General features: G+C 40.1%; 1 protein-coding gene across 2 annotated transcripts in view; it reads right to left on the bottom strand.

Moving 5' to 3' along the window:
- si:ch211-220f16.2 (golgin subfamily B member 1) overlaps window positions 1-20,823 on the bottom strand; it is a 53,663-nt gene extending 32,840 nt beyond the window's left edge. Inside the window, exons 1-14 of one of the 2 annotated variants that reach the window (XM_049602633.1) lie at window positions 20,691-20,823; window positions 17,960-18,018; window positions 16,243-16,410; window positions 13,750-13,887; window positions 13,276-13,392; window positions 10,622-10,777; window positions 10,187-10,366; window positions 9,892-10,014; window positions 9,516-9,629; window positions 9,041-9,344; window positions 7,987-8,102; window positions 7,632-7,749; window positions 7,355-7,446; window positions 7,112-7,263 (exon numbers count right to left, since the gene is read on the bottom strand). In XM_049602633.1, the coding sequence (XP_049458590.1) occupies window positions 7,112-7,263; window positions 7,355-7,446; window positions 7,632-7,749; window positions 7,987-8,102; window positions 9,041-9,344; window positions 9,516-9,629; window positions 9,892-10,014; window positions 10,187-10,366; window positions 10,622-10,777; window positions 13,276-13,392; window positions 13,750-13,887; window positions 16,243-16,410; window positions 17,960-18,004 (1,823 nt within the window). In that variant the 5' untranslated portion in view covers window positions 18,005-18,018; window positions 20,691-20,823. The remainder of the gene's footprint in view (window positions 1-7,111; window positions 7,264-7,354; window positions 7,447-7,631; window positions 7,750-7,986; window positions 8,103-9,040; window positions 9,345-9,515; window positions 9,630-9,891; window positions 10,015-10,186; window positions 10,367-10,621; window positions 10,778-13,275; window positions 13,393-13,749; window positions 13,888-16,242; window positions 16,411-17,959; window positions 18,019-20,690) is intronic. The other variant, XM_049602634.1, reaches the window with a different exon arrangement.
- Window positions 20,824-22,218: the final 1,395 nt, after the last annotated feature.

Raw genomic sequence — 22,218 nt, 5'->3', positions numbered from 1 at the left:
AAACACTTCAAAAGCAACATTCTGGTGAGAGCCATGCACACCTAATTTGCATAGCAAAGGAAAACAGCAATCAAACATGTGGGAGACGGGGAGCACAAGTGGCTGTGGGAGGAAGGAGAGGTCCCATTTTCATGAGTCACACTTAAAGCCTGTGTTTCACCACTGTTTCTTCAAAAGAAAGACCAGACAACTATTTAAGAGTAACACAGCGCAGGTAGAGATCTGAGGGGATTCTTGCAGTGCTTTTAGTTTTAATTGAGACTTTCATATTGCAGCATAGGATGCAAGCAGGGTAATGCCAAATTGATTAGGCAGAACAAAACATGTTCCCATCTGTTTTGTGACAACAGGCTGATATTTGATGTGCAGGGGAGGGGAGAGGGGGAGGAGGGCAGCTCAAAGCAAAGGGTGGGGCAGAAAAAGAAAAGAAGTTCAGTGGATTAAGTAGTGGTCAGTGTCAGTTTAGTGTTTAAGCAGTGTTAAGCAGAGATGGGCTCTATTCAAAAGAACTGTGCAAATACTACAAGCTTATAGTAGTAGTAAATATCATTCAGAACATGCAGCAGGACTGGGTAAGATCATCTACACTAAGAAAGTAGAATAAAACAAGAATGAGGCAGAATAGAAAGACTGCCTTGTGCTTGGCACTTCACTGGCCACAGCAGTAGGGATTATATGTGGAGGATATGTAAGAGCAGGAGAAATGAGAGTATCAGTCATCTGCTTTAATATCTTAGAAGTAAATCTGTCTTGTTTTCTGGTACTTTTCTTCTTTCTAAGCCTGAGAATGCCATGAAGCAGACATGTCTGGCATACAAAGCATGCAGCTTATTGGGGCTTTCATAAAATGAAAGCAGAAAACTGTGTTCATATGGCACTGACTTGCTTTTCTAGAGTTGAGGCCATTCAGTTTTCAACATTCATTGATTTATTTCCCCCCAAAATGATTAGTTATGTAAATTAAATCAAACTGCAAAGTCAAAAACCAACACCTTCGTTGCCCCCTGAACTAACTCCCCTTAAGTTAGGGCTTTGGGTCGAATATAGTATCTTGCACCCTGCATCACAGACTTCTTGCTGCCCATTGCTGGCAAAGGTATTGGTCCTCATTTATCAATCTAACATACATACAAGTGTACATTCGAACTCAGAAATAATTTAACAACAGGGTTCACATGTAATTCATGAAACGTTCCTATCTTGCCAATCACAGCATACGAACAATCGGCCTCTGAAAACAATCGTTATTTACATATCCTGCCCCAAATATTCTTGAGTTTAGAGGCGTTGCCCCAATGTTAACAATGTAGAGAGGTGTTATATGGCCCAGAAGAGAAACTTCTCTGAGCTGGAAATAGAAAAGCCAATGTCCAAGGTCCAATTTAACCAACTGGTTTGATTTGGTATCCTGAAAAGTGCCATCAAAGGAAGTCAGTAAAACACAGTATGAAAAGCAATCATTGCTGTGGTCAACAGCGTTGCAATGGACCAACCTATGGCATACTATATTAATAACTTTAGCTTATATATTATATAATATTGATATTGTTATAATAGCCTTTTCACATAAAATTGAGGAGCATGTGGCCTCGTGTACTGGGTCTGCTTCCATTTCGGGCCCATTCTCGGAACCTATCGGCTGTATTCGGCGTCTGACTTCCGGCAGGCGGCGATACAGCCTCTGGGGACAGACCCCCGATTTTTTGGCATTCCGGTTTGATTTAGGTGGATGAGGCGAATTTCCGTTTCCGACTTCTGTTTATATATAAGTAAATACGCTGAAACATTGCGGTGGATTCAGAGTTTGCAGTGACGCCAATCATGTTCCGCCTCGTTAGTTCACCGCACGGAGCATTTAACCTGGCAACAACTGCAGCCGGCTCAAATGTGATTGATCAACATCACACGGACTACAAACACCCTAGCACCGGAAACCAGGGCTCTTCTGCTCTTCTTCTGGAGTCTGTATATAGAGACTATTTCAGGCCTAACTGGTGGCAGAGGAGACACAGATGCACCACCTAAGTCCATTCCATTTTAATTATATTTTTATATATATATAATTATATCATATATATTTATATTTTTGATCTGGTTTGTCATTGATTAACAGAAAAAAAAGGAAGAAGAAGTTTCAGATCAATAATAGTCAGGCATCAGTTGTGTTTAACCTTCGATCAGACTGGAGCCAGTCCCACAGAACCAGGCAACTGCCAGCTGTGATAAAGAGCCAGGCTTTGCATGAAAATGACCGTACGCCATTCATTTTTATAAATGAGGGCCACAGTGAGCTGCAGCAGCAAAACATAGAAGAGAGAGCTCATCAGCAAGCAGTGATGTTGATGAAGTTGTAGTCAAGATGTCTCTTGATACTGTTTATAGCAATTAATAACCTTCATCATTTGACTTAGTGAAACAGCATGCCACTGCCACCTTAAACCCACATTAGAGCAACTTGTGACACTTTCCACATCAGCAACAAAAGGGTAATTACAGTATTTCTAGCAGCACTTTAAGGCAGCACCAACAACAGCATACAGCAAGCAAGTTATTTAATATGTATTTGTATTTGGCCATTGTAGCTCCACCTGTATTAAATCACAAAATGTTACACCAATAGGAGTGACTGGATTAACTGCAAAGTTCAAAAAGACTAACTACTAACTAGGCCTGAGCAAGGACAGGAAAGGTTTCTGTTTTCCTCTCAGCATTAGAAGAAACGGTGGTGCAGTGAGACGCACGGCTCGATACAACTCTGGCAACAAATTAACGGCAGCAGTTTTCCAGAAAGAGTGCTAATTACTGTGAGGGCTTTGAGTTGAACTGTGAGGCTTTGAGTCTTGTTACTCACACTAGGTTCATCTTCTTCACTTTAGTGATTCAGTAATTTAACAGTCAGTGGTACACACAGCTGATTAAAATCAACAGCCATAATTAAAGTAAAAGAGACCGCTTGCCTTTTCACTTTAAGCACAACTGTGGTTTTATTTCACTTAAATGAATAACAATTATATTTTGTGCGCTCCTTTGAATGAGAAGATGTATATAAGATTATTGTTTAGGTGGTCAAATATTTGCACTTGGCATGTCCATTTCTTACTCGTAAGCTTTTGTAAAATATTCTAAATACCATAACTTTAATTTCGCTTGTATATCCTGATCTTAAAGTAAGTCATTGAATCACAAGAAAATATAACATTTGAAAAACACCTGGACTTTGTGAGCTTTATTAGTAATGACTGACACAATTCATTTGTAATAAATAGGATAACTTCCACTTAGCCCTTTACACTATTAGCCTTCAAACAAAGACAGCCTATATCAAAGTTATTATAGACATTTGCCCTCTTCCAAGAGTTAGCGCAAATCCTACTATCCCAACACAAAAAAAAACAAAAACAAAGTTGTTTCATTATATTTGATACTGAGATATTATTATTGATGGATTATTCCAAAAATATTTAAGTGTAGCCGCACCTGAAATCAAAGGATGAAATAATAAACAGTGGGACAGACAAACAGAGAGAGGTGAAGGAACGAAAAAGAGGAACACAAGAGAGGGGAAGAAAGGGGGAAACAAAGGGGAAAACAAAATGGCAGATTTTCAAATGCAGCGCAACACTGTACTGCCTGTAGCTCACCATAACAGAGGTGAAATTCAGGGGAGCTGCAGGCAGTACAGTGAGTAAGAGCTGCACTGGAGGTTTAGGGGAGCCTGCATGCACAAAACTGATGGGAAACTGTTCTGTGTGGCTGCTCCCATCCCTGGAGCAGGGGCAGGAGGAGGGGAGTGGGGGCATAGGTCCATGAGATGGGAGGCAGCACAGGGTAAACCAAATGCTCCCCATTAACAGCGGAGAGCACAGGCGAGGGATATGAAAAGGAAAAATATGTTCAGTCAGACAACAGAGGACATGTGGTAAACAGTAAAACACAAAATCTAAATCTCTCCCTCGCTGCTACACAACATGGTGGTGGTGTAGATGTTGTTGGTAGTGGTGGTGGGGGCAGGAGGCAGGGTATTAGGACAAAGTAATAGGAGTTACAAAATTTCCACTTAATAAGGTTAATTAAATTTTATTGAATTATGCTGAGAGATATTTCTAATATTTTGTTCTCTGCGTCTATATCTGTTATGATATACTAAATATTTGAAACACTACAGTATAATGCTGTACACTTAAACAGCATTGCAGATTACAGCCTCCAAAGTAATGTCAATTTTATTTATATGGCCAAATATCACCAATTTGCCTCAAAAGGCGTTATAATCTGTACAGCACCAACAGCCTCTTCCTTTTGTTCCTGTATCAGGAAAAACTCAGGGAGAAACACAGGAGGGATCCCTTTCCTAGGACACACAGGCATACAATGCTGATTAAGTTTTACTCCTCTCCTGATTCAAACGCTAAAACATTTTCAAAGGGGTAATCAAATTAATAAACTAGTAAGTTTAAGGATTAGAGAACAAAGTGGCTGTACCTATGGCCTAGGCTCTGCTTAGACGTCTACCCTACGCGATAGCCTACACCAGCCCTATTCAATTAGCGGAGTGGTCCGGACAGGGATTGGTACCGAGACCTGGTATGAAATGGCCCGGGGAAAATTTAATCAAGACCGCAATAATGATAACAGATAACAGACAGCAGAATGAATGACTGATAATGATGTCTGTGTGCTTTATGCTTAGATACCGTTACTTTTTTCACTCAGTATTGTGATTTCAGGATTAATTAATTAATTAAATATATATATATACATATATATATATATATATATATATATATATATATATATATATATATATATATATATATACACACACACACACACACACACACACACACACACACACACACACACACACACACACACGGCTCTTGCGAGTTAAGTGAAGCCAGTTTATGTACTTGTGTGAAACTGTCCCCATTAAGCAATGTTTAATCTGTGTTTAAATCAATCAAACTTAACAATTCTTCACAGAATCCCCACTGACTGACATTTTGGAGATGTAACTGCAGAGGGACATACACAGCACTGCACAAGTATAAAAGCTCACAAAGGTTTAGGCCACGCATGTGGCATTTTTAATGAATTGAAGTCATAGGGGTCTGTATTCAACAACAGCAAAACTGTGCAATATAATCCAAGTCTCATTCATCCAGTCATATGCTCAGTACTTCACAGTCATAGTCTAGTCATAAATCTGTAACAAACATTTTGTTTTGGTTAGGTGCCTATTCAAACTTTGGTTCGAGGTTTGAAGTGTATGGGGGCTTAGACCATTATAATCAAAGTATAGGATGACCATTCCCATGCTCAGTTATGTCTCATAAGTTGTTACAGCAATTTTTGGGTTGAGACCATCTGGGTGCTAAAGGTAAGTATTTTTTTACCACATGCCAATTGATAAAAATGGTCAAAAAACCCTCCAATAGATGACATTATCACACTAACCCTAACCCACATTACATTAAATTTCATGAGACTGTGATTATCCTAAAAGTTCAACATAATAAAATCTACCACTAATTACACATTTGAACAGTTCCTAAATACAAAAAAATGTACCCTGTGATCTATATATGTAAATCAACAGGTGACTTCTTCTCTTTTAGCAAAATCCTAAATGATTGATTTGGCTTTTTTTCCCCACCTGGACCTTTATGCTCTGCCATGTCTCCTCTAATCATAACCGAGGAGTTGCTAATTACTTCGCTTTCAGCCATGTTTGTTGTTGCCAGGGGAAACAGTATGATGTCAAAATGTCAACAAGTCCAAATATCTCGAATATCACAATATGAATTTTCATATGATGTTAAAAAATATACCAGCATTTTTGTGAACAAGATGATATGGCCCACCCCTACTAGAGGTCACTACAGGTAACTTTATACAGTGATGTCCATTAAAGAAATGGTCTCACTAAAATGAAATGGCTATTATGGAGGCTAACATCATCATAACCGAATAAAATTGGGCCCATTGCATCTACAAGAGTCTCAGCTTCCCAGTCAGATCCAATTTATGCAATTCCAAGACTGTTTAGCAACCTCAGTATGCAGAAATATTCAAGCCTAACAGGTTAAAAAGCACATTTATACTGCATACAAAGAGGTGCTTTTTTTTGTGCCCAAAACAGTGTGGGACTAGCATAAAATGGGCATGTCTGTAAATAGGAGACTAACAGGTACCCATAGAACCCATTTTCATTTAGATATCTTGAGGTGAGAGGTAAAGGAACCTTTCACTCTAGCTTTAAAACTTCTGACCTGAGAGGCAGCCCTCTTGGTGAACTGCTCTATGTCTGCCTGTAGTGTCCTCTGTTGTTCCTCATATACCGCTAGCTTAGCCTCCAGCATTTCTTGCAAACATTGAACACACAATGTTCATTTTGAGATTACAGCTATTAAAAAGCCTTCTAGAGCCTCTGAAAACAGGAATGTCAGCTGGGATTGCCAACAACCTGGTGGGTGATAGAGGGTTAAAACATTTCCGCATAAACAGTTTCATGCACAGAGGAGTAATGCAAATGCGTTGACGTACCGAAGTGTTTCAAATGTTACATTTAAGCACAAAGGCGGGTTTGGTAATTACTGAGCATACATCTGGAAAATTGAGACCTGGATTATGCTGCACGAGTTGTCTGTGAGTTTGTAATAAATATTTGGATACAGTTGTGCACAGGGTGAGTTATTAAATAACAAATGATCACTTGGGGGATGAAGTATTTCTTAAAGAAATATTTTAGATACTTGTAATTTGTACAAACCAGAAAAATGATTTTGCTTAAGTTTGTGGCACATGCTGCATTATGCACAGAGGTAATAATCAAAAGGAAGATTTCCAATCACATATTAGTTACTTAAGTGTAATTTTTCATTCATTGCATGAGCCTGTCAGTGTGTGAGATTCTCTACGCAGATTAGGTGTGCATTAGGCAAATATGTGAACATAAAAAACACCAACATCCATGTGTGATTTTCTATACAATATAAACAATGGCGCAGGCTTTTCATTGAATTGTGACTCTGATAGTTACTCCTGGTTACCTCATGGTGATGAACAACAGAGCCTGTTGAGTTTGTGTCTTCCTCAAGCAACAGCCTTACCCTCTCTTTCCTCCTCCATGTGGCTGATGCGGAGGGCCATGGCAGCCTTCTCCTCCTTGGCGCGGTCCCTGGCGCTCACTGCCTCAGCTACCATCTCCTGCCACTCCAGCACCTGGCTCTGGGTGTCATCAGCACTGCCGGACTCGCTTGCCTGTGACCAGAAGGAGCAGAGAGTTAAAGGAGATCACCAATGAGCAGGTTTCATAAAGCTGCAACATTTAGGAAAAGCCTGAAACCCTGACCTGAGAGGCTGCCCTCTTGGTGAACTGCTCTAGGTCTGCCTGTAGTGTCCTCTGTTGCTCCTCATATACCACCAGCTTAGCCTCCAGCATTTCTTGCAAACATTAAACACACAATGTTCATTTTGAGATCACAGCTATTAATAATGCATATTAACTATAATTCTAGGGAAGTTAAGACATAAAGTAGAGAAGTGAAATTTACAAATGAAATGTGATATGCTGATGTTTATGTTACACTTGGGAAAAAGCAGAAGCCACTCTGGTTTGATTTTGGTACCATTCTTTGCTTTGAGCTCCTCAAATTGCTCTAATTTCCACAGATTTTCCTCCCTCTCCTCCTCCAGTGCTGTGATACGACTCTGCAGGGCAGTCAAGTCTGGGAGGGCAACTCCAGCCTAAAGGGAACAAAGTAAACATCTTTTAAATGGCTCTCATTTTTTGCCTCGCAGCCTTGCTCAGGAGTTCCTCATGCATTTTGTTATGCTTGATATTTTTGGATATTAACATATTTTTCATCTGACAAGGGATAACAAGAGTGCATTTCAATAAAGAAAAATCTAACAGGGCATCTATAGAAAGGAGCATAATCATTAAATCCTTGAAAATCAAATCTGAAAATGTTGTCATCTCACCTGGCTTTTCTTCAGCTCCTCCTCCAATTGTCTAATCCGAGATTTCGACCAGGCTTTCATTTTCAGGAATTTGGCCTCTGATCTGCTGGCCTCGTCTGTTTTTTGCTTTGCTTGGGCTGCAAAAAATGAAGAGAAAGAATATCAAATAAAATCAGTCTCTATCAGATTTGGGTTTAACAGCTGCCCGGTACAAGTGGAGACAGACTCTGAATTGTTTTCCCGTTGTGACGCGTCTCTATAAACCAAAACTCAATTTGAAGTATTGTCTACATCTTCTGCACCGTGGCTCTGATAATTCCTTTAAACAAATCTGACATGTGGTTTGGTGCTGCATGAACCTGCCTTGCATAAAAGAGCGCAGAGAAGGAGAGGAGGAGCACAGAGCTGGAGCCGCTGAGATTTTTTAAGAATATATAAAGCTCATTTAGAAGAAAATTGTAAGAATTAGTACATGGCTATTTGAAAAAGAAAGAGGAGGAGAAGAAAATGGGAGGAAGAGAACAAATTGAGAAGAGGAGAGCAAAGGAAAGCAGTAGAGAACAAGGGAAGGAGAGGAGAGCAGAAGACACTTAGCCTGATTGTTGCAACTGCCCATTTGTTGATTTTGAAAGGCTATATATTGTATAGACCACTAAAACATGCACAATGTGGCTTTGTTTTCTTTGTTGTTGTCTGTTATAAATGATAAATGTAAAAAGCGAATGTGTATTTGTTGCAGCTGTTAGGTGCACATAGTACTGATCTTAAGACACCTCAGATAGACATTTTCCCTGCTCATTACTGTGCATAAATATATTGAATGTACTTAGGCCTAAAGAGCTCCTCTGGTGCCAGCACTTATGAAACCTCCTGGCAGGGTGCGCTATGCAAGCGTACAAAAAAATGTTTGTGGAAGGGATGCCCTTTTTTTCACTTGAGCACCTGTCTCTGCATGGCACTGATTTACGCATAATCAAATGCAACTAGCTGCTGACTATCTTAAACCACCATGAAAATTTCTCTTTATTTCTTCCGCAACAGTGAGACTGAATAATCCTAATTAAAAACAACCAACCTTCCAGCTCAGCTATCCGTTGGATGTAGGCTGAATCTGCAGGTATAATTCCACTTCCTGAGACCTCCTGACTGGGAGGTGGTTCTGCTACCGAGGCTTTCCTCAGCTCCTCCAGCTGCCCCAGGAGATCCTGCTGCATTTGGGCCATCTGTGCCTGATGCTGCTCAACCATTCGCTTCACCTCCGCTTGCTGCTTTTCCATCAGGTCACGAAGTTGTGCCCGCATCACATGCTTCTCTGCCTCCATCTTGGATTCCAGGCTCTCTCGTTCTACTTGTAGCCGACGCAGCCGCTCTGTAAGCTCCTGTGGGGTGAAAAGATGATGAAGAGGACAGATGAGTTAAGAGTTAAAGAACTGCATTAAATTTATCAAGGCAGAATACTTACGTAAGCATTTAAAAAAACCAAGCACATCATCACCAAATACACAGCAGGAAGAAAAGAATGTTTAAAGTGAAAAAATGTTGTCCTTTACCTTTATCTGTTGGTCTCTGCCATCTACCTCTCCCTGCAGAACGTCAATGACCTGCGCTTTACCCAGCAGCACTTCCTCCTTCTCATGAAGCTTCTGTTTTAGAGCCTTCAAAAGCTAAGGAAGAGACAAAAAAGATGCGTTTTCATTACACAACAAACATTGAAAACTTTCTATGATCCATGTGTTGCAAAGTAAATGTTGCTACATCAGTAACTTGACTGTGGTAAGGCACTCGTGAGTATCCTTTGAGTAGTACATAAGTAATTTAAGTAATTGTACAATAACAATATTACAAAGAGAAGACAGGAGAACTTCTGTTAGTTAACAGAATAAGTGTTTCCTCACTAATTCATTTAGAAATGAGTGTTGTCACTACCTGCTCTAAGTCTGCGCTGGCATCAGACTTTGCTGCTAGCTTGAAGAGCTCCTGTTCATGCATCTGGTTGATCTCCATCAGTTGGTTATCTTTCTGAATAATAATGTCTTTGAATGTCTGGATCTAAAAAAAAACACAGTGTGCATCATCAGATATACCAACACTTCTCATAAAAATTACGAACAGTATCAAATTGTACCATAGACGCGTCACTGCTTGCATGAATTTTGAAGCAAAGTTCCTGTGCAACCAAACAAATTAGCTAGAGTAACAACTGATTGCTTTGGAAACTTACATTCTGTTTGTACATGCTCTCCTTTTGAGTGTACTGCTCCTTCTCTGTGGCCAACAGCTCTTTGAGGCTGTCCGTCTGCTCCTGCAGCAAACTGTAGCGCTCATCTGCTTCTCCCACCTTCTTGTTTAGGCTCTGCACCAGCAGCTGCAGATCCTGCATTGCTCCACTGTCCTCTGCTTCCTGAGGAGGTAGGGTACAGTATAGCACTGATGAGTAGACTTAGCACAGATGAGTAGACTGACAATATACTATAGAGTGCAGGACATGCAACTAACATGCATTATTGCATTTTGGGTGGAACTTAAATGAATAAATGCCTGGGAACACTTTATCATCAGTTATTGCTTCTGTCCTAATCTCAAGATGTGAAAATGTTTACAGTGAAAAAGTTCTGAAAAGATGATGTTCACACCACATTCTTGTGAGGGGTATGACCTTTTGTTGTGGTGCAGATGTGATGGGCTGATCTCCTGCTTGTGCTGTTTGCAGGTGAACAATATATGCCTCTTTTTCTGCCAGTTTCCTGTCCCTCTCTGTCAGCATGGCGTCCATTTCTTCACCCCGCTGCCGCTGTGACTCGACCTCCATCCTCTAGAAGAAAGAAGTAATCAGCTTTTCATTAGAAAACTACAATCACCACCTCGTGGTTGTATGCTATCGTTGGCACGGACACATGAAAACAGACTCTAATGCCTGTTTGTTCACTGTAAATGTATACCTGGGAAAATCAGAGCTGTCTACCTCAGTCAATTAAACCTTACAAACCCCACCACATCAGAAAAGGGCAGATTAAACAGTAAAATGAAAAAAATGAAAATTGCCGTTTCTATGAAGTGCAAGATATCAATAAATAGTTCCAAATTGAGTTCAATTAAAGGCATAGACGTTTTGAGCCCTGAATTAAAAGCACTGAGAGCTGGAGCAGATCTCAAGTTTTCTGGGAATTTGTTTCAGATATGTGGTGCATAAAAACTGAATGCTGCTTCTCAAATATTAAGTTTGGGGACGGTAAGCAGACCTTAATTGTCTTTAAGTGTTTAAATGGTCTGGCACCGTCTTATTTATCAGAGCTTGTACAGCCTCACAGTACTTCTAGAGCACTTAGGTCGTCAAACCACCTGCTCCTGGCAGTACCTCGGTCCAGACTCTCTACTCATGGGGACAGAGCCTTCTCAGTGGCGGCCCCAAAGCTGTGGAACAGCCTACCATTCCAGGTTAGAGCTGGACAGTCTGTTGAGCACTTTAAAACATTACTGAAAACCCATCTTTTCTCCTTGGCGTTCAGTCCCTGCTAGGCAAGAATCCTTGGCTTTTACTCTTCTTACTCTTTTATTTCCCTTTTTTAATCTAATTTTTAGTTTTTTTTAATTGAGCCCTTACTATTTCCTTTGTTTTATTTATTATGATATTTGTGTATGATTATTTTATATTTCAATAACTGTACAGCACTTTGGTCAACTGAGGTTGTTTTTAAATGTGCTTTATAAATAAAGTTTGACTTGACTTTGACCTGCACCAGCCCATCCAAGAAGTGTGTATTGTTCATTGCAGAGCAGCAGATCAGAAATGTATTTTGGTCCCAAACACACACACTATTGTTAGCCTGTCTAATGTAATAAGTCATTAGCAACTGGACTTAACGAACAAGTCAGGAAAATAAAGAGTCTTTGCTAATGGTTCCTTTGGGCTTAACTTGTTTAGAGCTAGGGCTGCACTCTATCTTGAAAACATGCAATATGCGATAATGTTGAATACAGCGATAGTATGACTCGTGATAAATAAACACATATTGAAGTACACAGTTTGAATGTCTTTTTGCTTTAAGTTTGTGCTGCCAACACAGACCCCAGAAAGGAAATAGCCTATGTACACTGAATAGAAAAATCAATAAAATGCTGTGATGCTGATAATTTTCAATGTTGTGAGTCCTGGGGAGTGGGGACCAACAGCTGGTCATTTGAATGGGTCCCCAATCTTTGTTTTTTGACATACTGTAGAGTTAAACTGGTGTTTAATGTTATTTGGTTATAATTATAGTCATATTGATGTATGTTGAAAATGTATCTGAAAGTTAATTAAAATCCCAAATCTGAAAACTTTATTTGCAAAGCCACAGACAGTATATGTATTATTATAATAAATAGTCTATGTACAAAATATTATACAAATGTCCCATTTTGAACTGAGTTTGGAGAGCAACAGAATCACCTACCCAGTATAAGGTCAATCAGATGATACATAAATGTGATACATAAATGTGATTTGTGGTAATCTGTGGTAATCCTGAGTTTTTATGGATCATCCATAAAAATGTAAACATGTTACTGTATAAATTTAATATTCAACATCCTTAGAAATATGCTTATTTTCTTCTATTCTAAGAAAAGTTGGTCTTGGGGTGAAAATATTTTTTCAACAAGGCGCATCCCTTGGACAGTAAGTTCATCGGAACATCACTGACATGAGTCAATACAGTATTGATCAATAGGGCAATTGCATTATCACAATGTAGAATTATCATGGGACGTGACTATGGACAGCAAAGCACCATCGTCACTGACTTAAGTGATGATGTAAGATAACATGGATGTCTGTTGTAGTTACCTACATATTTGTGAATGCGAGTGTATTTTATGAAAATATAAGGTTATTGTCTACTGGTGGTCTGTGCTGCCCCTCTATCTTTACCAGGAAACAGCAGTGCACTGAGCTTCAGAGGCGGTAATGAAAACAGGTGGGTGGGCAGACAGACAAGTGTCAGATCTGCGCAGAGCACGAGAACACAATCACTGATACATCAGGGATAGTATGATAATAACACTGGAAATGGTTTGACTCTCAGTGATTTCTGTGACAAAGCCCTAACAAAATATTTATTATTAATCTTCTAAATATAACAATGACTGGAAATGGTTTGACTCTCAGTGATTTCTGTGACAAAGCCCTAACAAAATATTTATTATTAATCTTCTAAATATAACAATGCAAACCCTCTGTGTGATACCACTCACGCAAAATAACATTGTTTACACAGGAGTTTACGAGGAGAGCCAATCTATCTCATTTTGCTGTACATAAAATTACTCTGCCTTGTTTTCCAGTTCCTCTTGTCTTTGTGCAAGCTGCTGCTCTAGTTCCTCAACCTTCTTCTTTAGTAAGACAATCTTGCCTCGACTGGCTTGATCCCCTCCTCCTTCTGATGGCCCCTACAGGGAAACAAGAAGACATAGAATAAATAACATAAAATCAGGAACACATTGGACTACATTTGCCAGAAGACCAGTAACATGACTCAAACTGGATGCTCATATTGCTCTTATTTATTTGCTTACATATTAGCAGTAACAACTTCATAAGTCGATGATGCATGTGCTTTACAATGAATCTGCACTGTATCCTTTGTGCCCCCTAGTGGTGAAATTGCTTATTGCGTAAATATGAATTGGGATTAAAATTCAGTCAGATACATATCAGACATAGAGTTAAGGTTTATGGAATTTATGCATTCATTGTAGGTATTCACATAAACTGATACAAGCATGGATGTGTGTGCATGCCTCTACCTTTTTGCTGTGTGTTGGCGTGCCCTGACCTCCCTGTTGTTTCTTCAGCTCCTCCAGCTGTGCGGTGAGGGAGGTCACCTTGGCTTTGTTCTGCAGACGCAGCTTTGACAATCTGGACTCACATGTCTCTTTCTCCACCTGGGTCAAGGACAATATGCTCTTTATCTCAAGCTTGACATATGATAAATTACATGCTTTATGCAGAAGCAATTCTTACAAGAACATTTGAAAACATGCTGCCAAAAATGTTGACCTGGACAGTGTGAGATGAATGGTAGTGTGATGATGGCCTGTGATAGAATGAATGTCTCTGTTTACACTCTCCTGTAAGGTGGCTTCTACGCCAGGCATTTACTGTATCGTGGCTGAACTCTAATCTCACATTCTTGTCTTTAGTATTGTGTAGTAGACTTTGACTTGGGAGTTTAATAGTTAACTAGATCCTGTTTTTTACAGAGTGGACTCACTCAGTGACTAACAGGAGCAGAAAAACTCATGTGACCAACAGTGCCTGGCTCTGTCATATACAAATCCCTCTCAGATGGCACCAGAGCATTCAATATTGTTTTAAGTACAAGGAAAATCACATTAAATATCCATCCAAGCCAAAACACGTGGAATTATCATATCGGTATTTTAAACACAAAGTGACTGAAATTAACAGGCTACAAAACAAAACTGAGAAACAGTAACTTCATAATAACCCCCATGAAACACTGTGCTTGGCTTCGGTGTAGCTGCAGTTCAGGTTTCAACTGCAAAATAAGGGCACTCCAAAATCCATCTAACTACTATTATATTACAGGTTTTCTAAAGATGAATTTTAAATTTGGTCCTAATAATGATTTCATTGAACCAACAGATATTTATTATGTGTTATAACTGAGGATGCATAATATACATTGGGCTGAAAAATTATCAGCCTATAAAGAGACATTTATTTTTACTATTATGTATTTTTCCAATAATGACATTATAACTAATAAATAGCGCCAATAATACAAATCCAGATTGCTTTTGTTGACTTAATAAGGGCAGCATCTACACACCTCGACACAATATGTGGTGGTTCACCTTTAAAGTTGGAGCTGCCAAAAAAACAGAAGAAAAAGAGCAACAAGTCCAGCATGGTGACTAGAGAGTCAAACATGTCAACGCTGCAGTGTAGATGTCATTCACTGTTTTAGAGGAAGACAACACAATTGTCCCAAAGGTCTGATCCCCGACCGCCAGACTCCCCACCAGATCAGCAAACTTCCCGCTGCCGTTAAACAGGTAAGATACAGCACTGATGGACCGTCTCTGGAACGCTAGCCCAACATAAGCAGCGGCTCACATCCAACACTGAACATAGAACACCTAATAGAACCACCCTTAAAGAACATTCTAAGGCTAGGGGAAAAGAGTTCAAACGGCCCCACCAAACTCACACCAAGAAGGCTCCATTCTGTCAATAAACCCATTAGTGACCATTGGGTTAGCTGTGTGATGCTACAGTTAGCCCTTAATTTGTATTGTTTCCTAGCAACCCAGTCTGGAGCATGTCAACCCTGCCTGACTGTGCTCACTCAGCCTCTGCCCCTCTGCTTATACAGTGACAATCTCTATTTCTCTCTCGGTCACTGCGTGTGTGTGAGACAGAGCCACTTTATTGTTTGAGATGAGTGTTAATGTGTGAGGTAAATCATTAGGGCATTGTCATTCTACTTGGTAGATGTCAGTTAGTCTATTGTGCAACGATGAGGTGGTGTCTGGATGTGTTTATAAAAGTGTAGCTTGACAATACAGACATTTCTCACAGATGTGAGGCAGACCTGCCCATGGGCATCAGTGCTGGACCGTTCATATGAGTCAGCTGTCACTCTGTTTGTCTCTGTTAATAGAGTCTTCGGTCTGCAGACTGACAAACCAGGGATTCACACAGTGACACTGGGCTTCATAATACCTCTCTTTCTCTCCACAAGTTTTAACCTTTAAACCTTTTGTGTTCATTTAGTATGTTTTTTTTATTTTGGTTTTACAGTTAGCTATGAATTTAAGACTGAGAATGACTTTAAAGTCATTTTACTTTCACATCCCTGTATTTATTATATTTATTTGTGGTGTAGGGTTCTATGGGGGCAGGGGCGTTGAGGACCATTTGTCAATACTCCCTCTTTCTCTCCCTCTTTTTTACCCTAATGTTGGCCAGTATGGAAGAGTCAGAACTGTTCATTGTTTTTGTTGTGTTAACAATAGTGCTATCAAGTAAATTTGGTTAGGTCAGAGCCATGGAATCTTAAATAATCTATTTTTTCTCACTGCAGTTTGTAAAATTATTTTAAAAATACAAAAAGGTGAATTATCAGTTACAGTATCAGTGTCAGTAATGAGAGGGAGGTAATTATCAGTTATCGGAGTTCTCCAACAGTGCTCCTCATATTTGTGTTACTTTTCAGTAACCCAGTTTATTTGAGGCGAGCTTCTTGAAGGTAGGAGAGAAACTTTCCTCACCTTCAGTTGGTCATCTTTGGCACGAAGTGCTGCATCCTTCTCCCGAATCATCTCCTTCAGCTGAGTGACAAGCAGCTCAGTTTGGGTGAGCCGGTCTGCCATTTCTTCTGCAGCAGCCTCTCCACCACCAGCAGCAGCAGCAGCAGCAACATGGGGAGAGCCTGGACCCTGGGGACAGATGAAAGAGATGGTGGGCTGGTGACCCAAAAGAAGCACTGCATTTGGTTTTGAATGCTGCACCAAATGCACATGCTGGCTAGACAACAACTGAACACACCCTGTGCTGGAATAAGTATACTGGTACTTGTCTGCGACAACATTTTAGAGAGCCATCTGGAGTATGCCAGCTTTAGAGTGTGTGTATTTAACTGTGTGTGAGATTAAGGAGCTCTAGGACCTAGCATCAGGAGAAAACAGAACCTAAATAAAACAGAGATTGTAACGCTTGTGATTGCTGAAAGAGGACCTATAATGGAGCAAAAGGGATGCACTGATTTCAGTTTTTATTTTTGGATACATAAATACTATTCTGTAACTGTTATCTTTTTTCTTTTTCAATTTCAAATCTGTATACCTCACTGTGCCAAACAGATTGGGCCTATTACATGATGTGCAAGGTAACATGAGATTGTAAATACACACCAATAGCTGATGGTCATACACCTATATTGTGTATAGACTTGTGGAAATTTTAATGACATTATTTGAGGGAGCTTATAAAACTGCGCTGTTACACTTTTTAAAAAAGACACTGACGGAAAGGGTCTATTTAATGTGGATCAGACATGTGTGGCCAATACATGATCCATCTCAAAAGTCAGTAAATGTCACAATACCAATCCAGTGTCTGTCAGGAGGAACAAGAGGGCTTAATAGTGAAAAGGAATACAAACAAACATGACTGAGGTAAAAGCTAATGGATGTCTCAAAAGATGAGTCATGTTGCTCTTTTAACACTTCAGATTAGTAGCTATATGGATGAGTGTGAGTTGAGTGGATTTAATGTTTCTGAGCATTTTTATCAATCACTGATTCCCAGCAAGACCTAATATATGAAGATAACCATACAGGCAGTGCAGTAAATAGATGGGGATGCAGGGGGGATTTAAGCTGGAGCAGTGATACCCCCTCACAGGAAGTGTGAGCTCCAGTTGTCTGAGTTAAAGCCCTGAGCTCAGCAGTCTACCTAATTCCAGTCTATCTGAACATGAAACAGACTGCAAAGCTTTCGCTGGGTTTTATTTGAGCCCATTAAACATCTAGTAATAAAGATAATATGAAATGATTCATGAAAACAGCTATTAGTGCTTGCTTACTTTATTCTCTCATTAGACATTTCAGCCACCAACTAGCTACAATGACTTGTTGCCAGTCCAGTCAATGTGTATCATGTGACACTAATAATGTTTTAATGGTCATGCAGTGCAGCACTTGTTTTTAAATTAGAAATTACTTCGCCTAATGTTAGAACATGTTTTGGGATTTCTATGACCCTGACACATGAACCTGTGTTTCTCTTTAGTGACCTCCGTTTCAGCACAAGCCATTTTCAAGTCTGGAATTACTGCATCCATCTTTTTTTTTTTTAATGGTTCAATGGAAACAAGTCGTGAGACATGTTACCCAAACACAAAATATGTGATCATTCTTAATGTAGACACAGATTACAATGTGACCATTCATTCAAGTAATGAAAAATAAGTACATGTGTACTTACTCCAGGGCCAGGCTCTCCCTCTTCACCGGAAAGCCATTTCAGCATGGTTTAGTTTAGACCTAAAAGAAAAACAGACAGACAGAAAGACAGACACATGCACACACAGAGTAAATAAATCATTCAGAATCCAGAAAAGTGTCCATCTTACTGCTGGTCATTGCGTCTGTTCCGTGGTTTATTAGCATTTAGGAAATGATTGTTTTCAATCAAACAAACCAGTATTTCAAATTTATTCAAACCTTGACTTTATCTTTGTCTTCACTTTATGCCCCTACATGGTGATGGCATGGCTAGTCAGAAATTTAAACCAATAAAGTCTCACGGACCCTTGACCCTTCACTAAGTCGCGCCCCTCGAATGCAGACTGACCAATCATAGTGTAGAATTAGCCAGTTACACGGCTGTGCTCCGTAGACTCTCATTCAATCTTCTCAGCTTTTCTCAAATTTCAGGCTGGATTTATGGTTTTTTTAGCTTAACAATGTGCCTGGGGCACATGTAATAATGATACTTATATGTTTCTTCGCCATTCCAAAACCAAAATCAAACCCTGAAAAGTGCAGGGTTAGCTAGCTAGCTAGCTATTACAAAGCAAAAGCAGCATGTGTATACATTCAGCTAGCTAGCTAGCTAACTAACTAACTGAACGTATACACATGCTGCTTTTGCTTCTTAATGATAATACTTAATCAAGGACTACCCTGCTCTACAGGAACTAGTGAAGGGAAGCGGAGAAACATTGTCAATATTCAACCAGCTGTGTGTCATCGCAGTGTGTGCAGATGAGCGATGTTTGGCTTCTCCTGGATCTGCACACACCACAGTGACACACAAATGGTTGAATACCGGCAAAGTTTTCCTTTATATTCATTGTCTTCTGTCTCAACTGCCAGTGATGTGATGATTCACTTTATCACGGTGAACTGTAGCCTATAGTCGGGCTTTAGCTTTTAAGTATCTATATCTTTTTAACCTGTTTTTGCTGCTGAGGGAGTTTGACATCCTGGATTTATCATTCAAATACATATTGTTGACCTTTCTGTCTGCTTCCCTCTGAAACTGCTTATTTGTTTTTCAAAAGAATTGATCATTTTTCTTGAGGGAATGCAGTTAATTACAGTGTGGGCTCCATGCTCGCTCTGACAGCTTGTTGGACCATCACAAAGGGGCAGGGCTTAGGGAAGAGTCAACTCTACCCCTCCTATCAAGTAATAATGCCTCTATTCTGCCTATTCCATGGATTTACATATTTGACTGGAGAGACAGGGAGGGACCCTGTCTCTTGACTCCAACATCCTGACTCAAGTTAAAATAAAGTAAATTTACAGAGCAAGACAGCCTCAAAAAGCTATTTCACTTTTTACATTATCTTATTATCTTGAAGACTTAAGGCAAACCAGACCAAGCTCGTGAACATGTGTAATTGTATGGTTAACACAACATTACCTCCAAAGAGCAGGGCTGATACTGTGTTTTAATTAATGAGCAGGCCCTCCGGAGTTGCAGCCAATACAAGACTATACTCTCTCGCTATTCCTTTCTTAAAATATTTACAAGCATCCTAGAATAGCAGATGACAGATTACGAAGCACAGGCTTTCAGGTCAGTTCACAGGGCAACCTGAGTAGCAAGCCATAGGTAGGCCACTTCAGTCAAGTGATCACTGGGATGGTGGCTTAACAAAGAATCAAGCATTTCTCATCTTACAGCTGGTTGCAGGCTCCATTCCAGTAGCAGAAAGGCGCAACCTTGTTTAAACCTAGACTGACAGAGGTGGCTCCTTGTGCCTGCTGTAGCTAGTGCCACAACAACAAGGAGACTAAACTGGCCACGACTTGAGGCCTGGTATGAGGTGGAGTACACTGACAGGGTGCATGACCAGCCGAATTCATTTAGCTTGCTGAACAGTCCAACCCACGTGACACAGGGAAAATCAGGTCAAACTGGTTCTTTCAAGCATAACAGACGGCTACAGTGTCCTCGATGCCACTGTGACTAACTGGTATCTTTCTTGAATTTCATTATCAAGCTTTATGTAATCCATTTACACAAACACAAAATTAACGAAAAGTCACTTATTTGTGAGGCGCAATAGGCAAAAAGCGCAGGTGCACAATCTGATGAAGAACCGCTCCCTGATTGTGATTGAGTTAAGACTCTGAGGAATACATTTAAATGGGCAGATTAACGTGTAAGAAAGAACACAGTGAAAGATATAGACACTGCAGACAGACGCTAAGGCTATGGAAACATACAATCTACTCCGTCTCTCCTGAAGTCCATCATTTCGCCGAATATAATCGTAGTTTTCGAGAAACCTAAAGCGCAGAAAGCACAACAAGAGTATTACTGACTGAGAGGGAGGAAATTCCCATTGTAAACATAGCCTAATATTGCTAAAAGTCACGCGTCACTAAAAGTTATGCGTGAGAAACGGAGGGTTTAACATTTGCTTAGCTTGCACCTCCAAACGCTATATCAGTGACTGAACCGTAACTTACCACTGTTTATTTAAACCACAAAGGCGTCACGTGTACCACAAGAAGGCACTGCGGGTTGGGATGGGCGTCGTAAGGTCGGCCAGGTATTTGAACAAATACCAGTTACAGCCATCCAGCTAGCTAACTTTATCTTGCTAAATGCTAACGTAGCTAGCATTGAACTGCATCTTGACTCGCCACTTGATTAAATAGCATGGTCTAGCAACTCACACCCGATTAACATTACTTACCGGATTCACAACTTCAAGTAGAATCCAGCTGCGGCCTCACAACGTCGACAAAATCCCGTTAAATTACATCTTATTCCGTCTGATGACGAAACTGCAAATGGGCAGAGATCTGCATTGGTCACGTTTGTCAACAGTCAACTGGGAAGAATCAACGCATGCGCATTTCTGTCATGGTGACAGATGCCTGAGGAAACCCAGCTATACATTTGTATACTATTACTCGGGCGATAACAACAACAAAAAATGTGCATACCGCTCATGGATATAGCTGAACCTGTTAGAGATATGTAAAGGTGACGTTCTTTACCAGCTAATCATATGTCCTTTCTGAGGCCTGTGTTTTCAATCAAAGAGGAAACAAATACCAAGATAAAATTCACTTACCATTTCCGTTTTCGTTTAAACATTTAAACAGCCTTGTACGAATCACTTTGCGGTAACGTTACTTAAAAACTGAGGGGGAAAAGACGGTTTAAATTAACTTAAAACTCAGGCAAAATCAGGAAAGGCTCTCCGTTAAAAGTATGTCTTTTAATAATGTTATATTTTAGTTTTTAAATTCAGCCCATGGCATCAATTCCCAGTTGTCCCATCAATGCCCAACAACTGTATTTGAGTCGAGCCCCTGCTCCTCCCTCTACAACTTCCCTTGTGGCAGCCGCACACAAATCGAGCACCCGAAGAGCAGCATCACTTAGGCTATCCCTCATCTGCCCTCACGGACAACCAGGTAACGAGTTTTGCCCTGAGCCTCAGCATTGTTTGTCACTGTTGTGAAATTTAACCACTTTTAAAACATTTCACTATAGACAGTCTAACTTCCGCAATAACCTGCCAGGTATAAAATAGCCAGGTATAAAATCCCACTATCTCCAACTCTCTGTCAGATTCGGGTGAGCAGAGACAAATGCCTAATTTCTTTCCCACTTCCACACATATTTTTCAGCTAAAACTCAATTTGAAATAAAGTTTATGTCTCCCATGTTGTGTCTCTGATAATTTATTTAAACAAAAATGACATGTAGTTTGGGGCTGTGCTGCCTTAAGAGCGCAGAGAAGGAGAGGAGGAGTGCCGAGCTGCATGCGTCTGTTCTTTGGGATTCTTTTAGAATATTCAGAGCTTATTTAGAAGGTAATTATAAGAATTAGCGCCTGACTATTTAAAGGAAGAAAAGACGAGGGCAAAAGAAGGTAGTGGAGAATAAGGAGAGGAGAGGGGGAGAACGCACAGACAGACAGACATTTTCTTTGCTCATTACTGTGCACAAGGAGCTTGGGCCTCAATGGGCATGCCAAGCAGCATGTGGAAGGGATTCCCTTTTTTTCTACTTGAGCACCTGCTGTGAAGCTATCACATAGGCAACTGTTAGGTAAAGAGGTTTAAAGGCTAAGACTAAATCCATACAGGAAAGCCCCCAAAAGGTCTCCATAAGCTTGGTGACTACAGAGCTGTGTTGACACTAACTCACAGAGCATGCTTGTGTATGATTTAATATTATGAGAAATACCAGAGCCAATCTAATGTCGA

The sequence above is a fragment of the Epinephelus fuscoguttatus genome, linkage group LG2 (assembly GCF_011397635.1).
Source record: "Epinephelus fuscoguttatus linkage group LG2, E.fuscoguttatus.final_Chr_v1".
In the NCBI taxonomy this organism is placed as follows: Eukaryota; Metazoa; Chordata; class Actinopteri; order Perciformes; family Serranidae; genus Epinephelus; species Epinephelus fuscoguttatus.
Note: the sequence above shows the minus strand (reverse complement) of the source record. Positions and strands in the feature narration are given on the sequence as shown.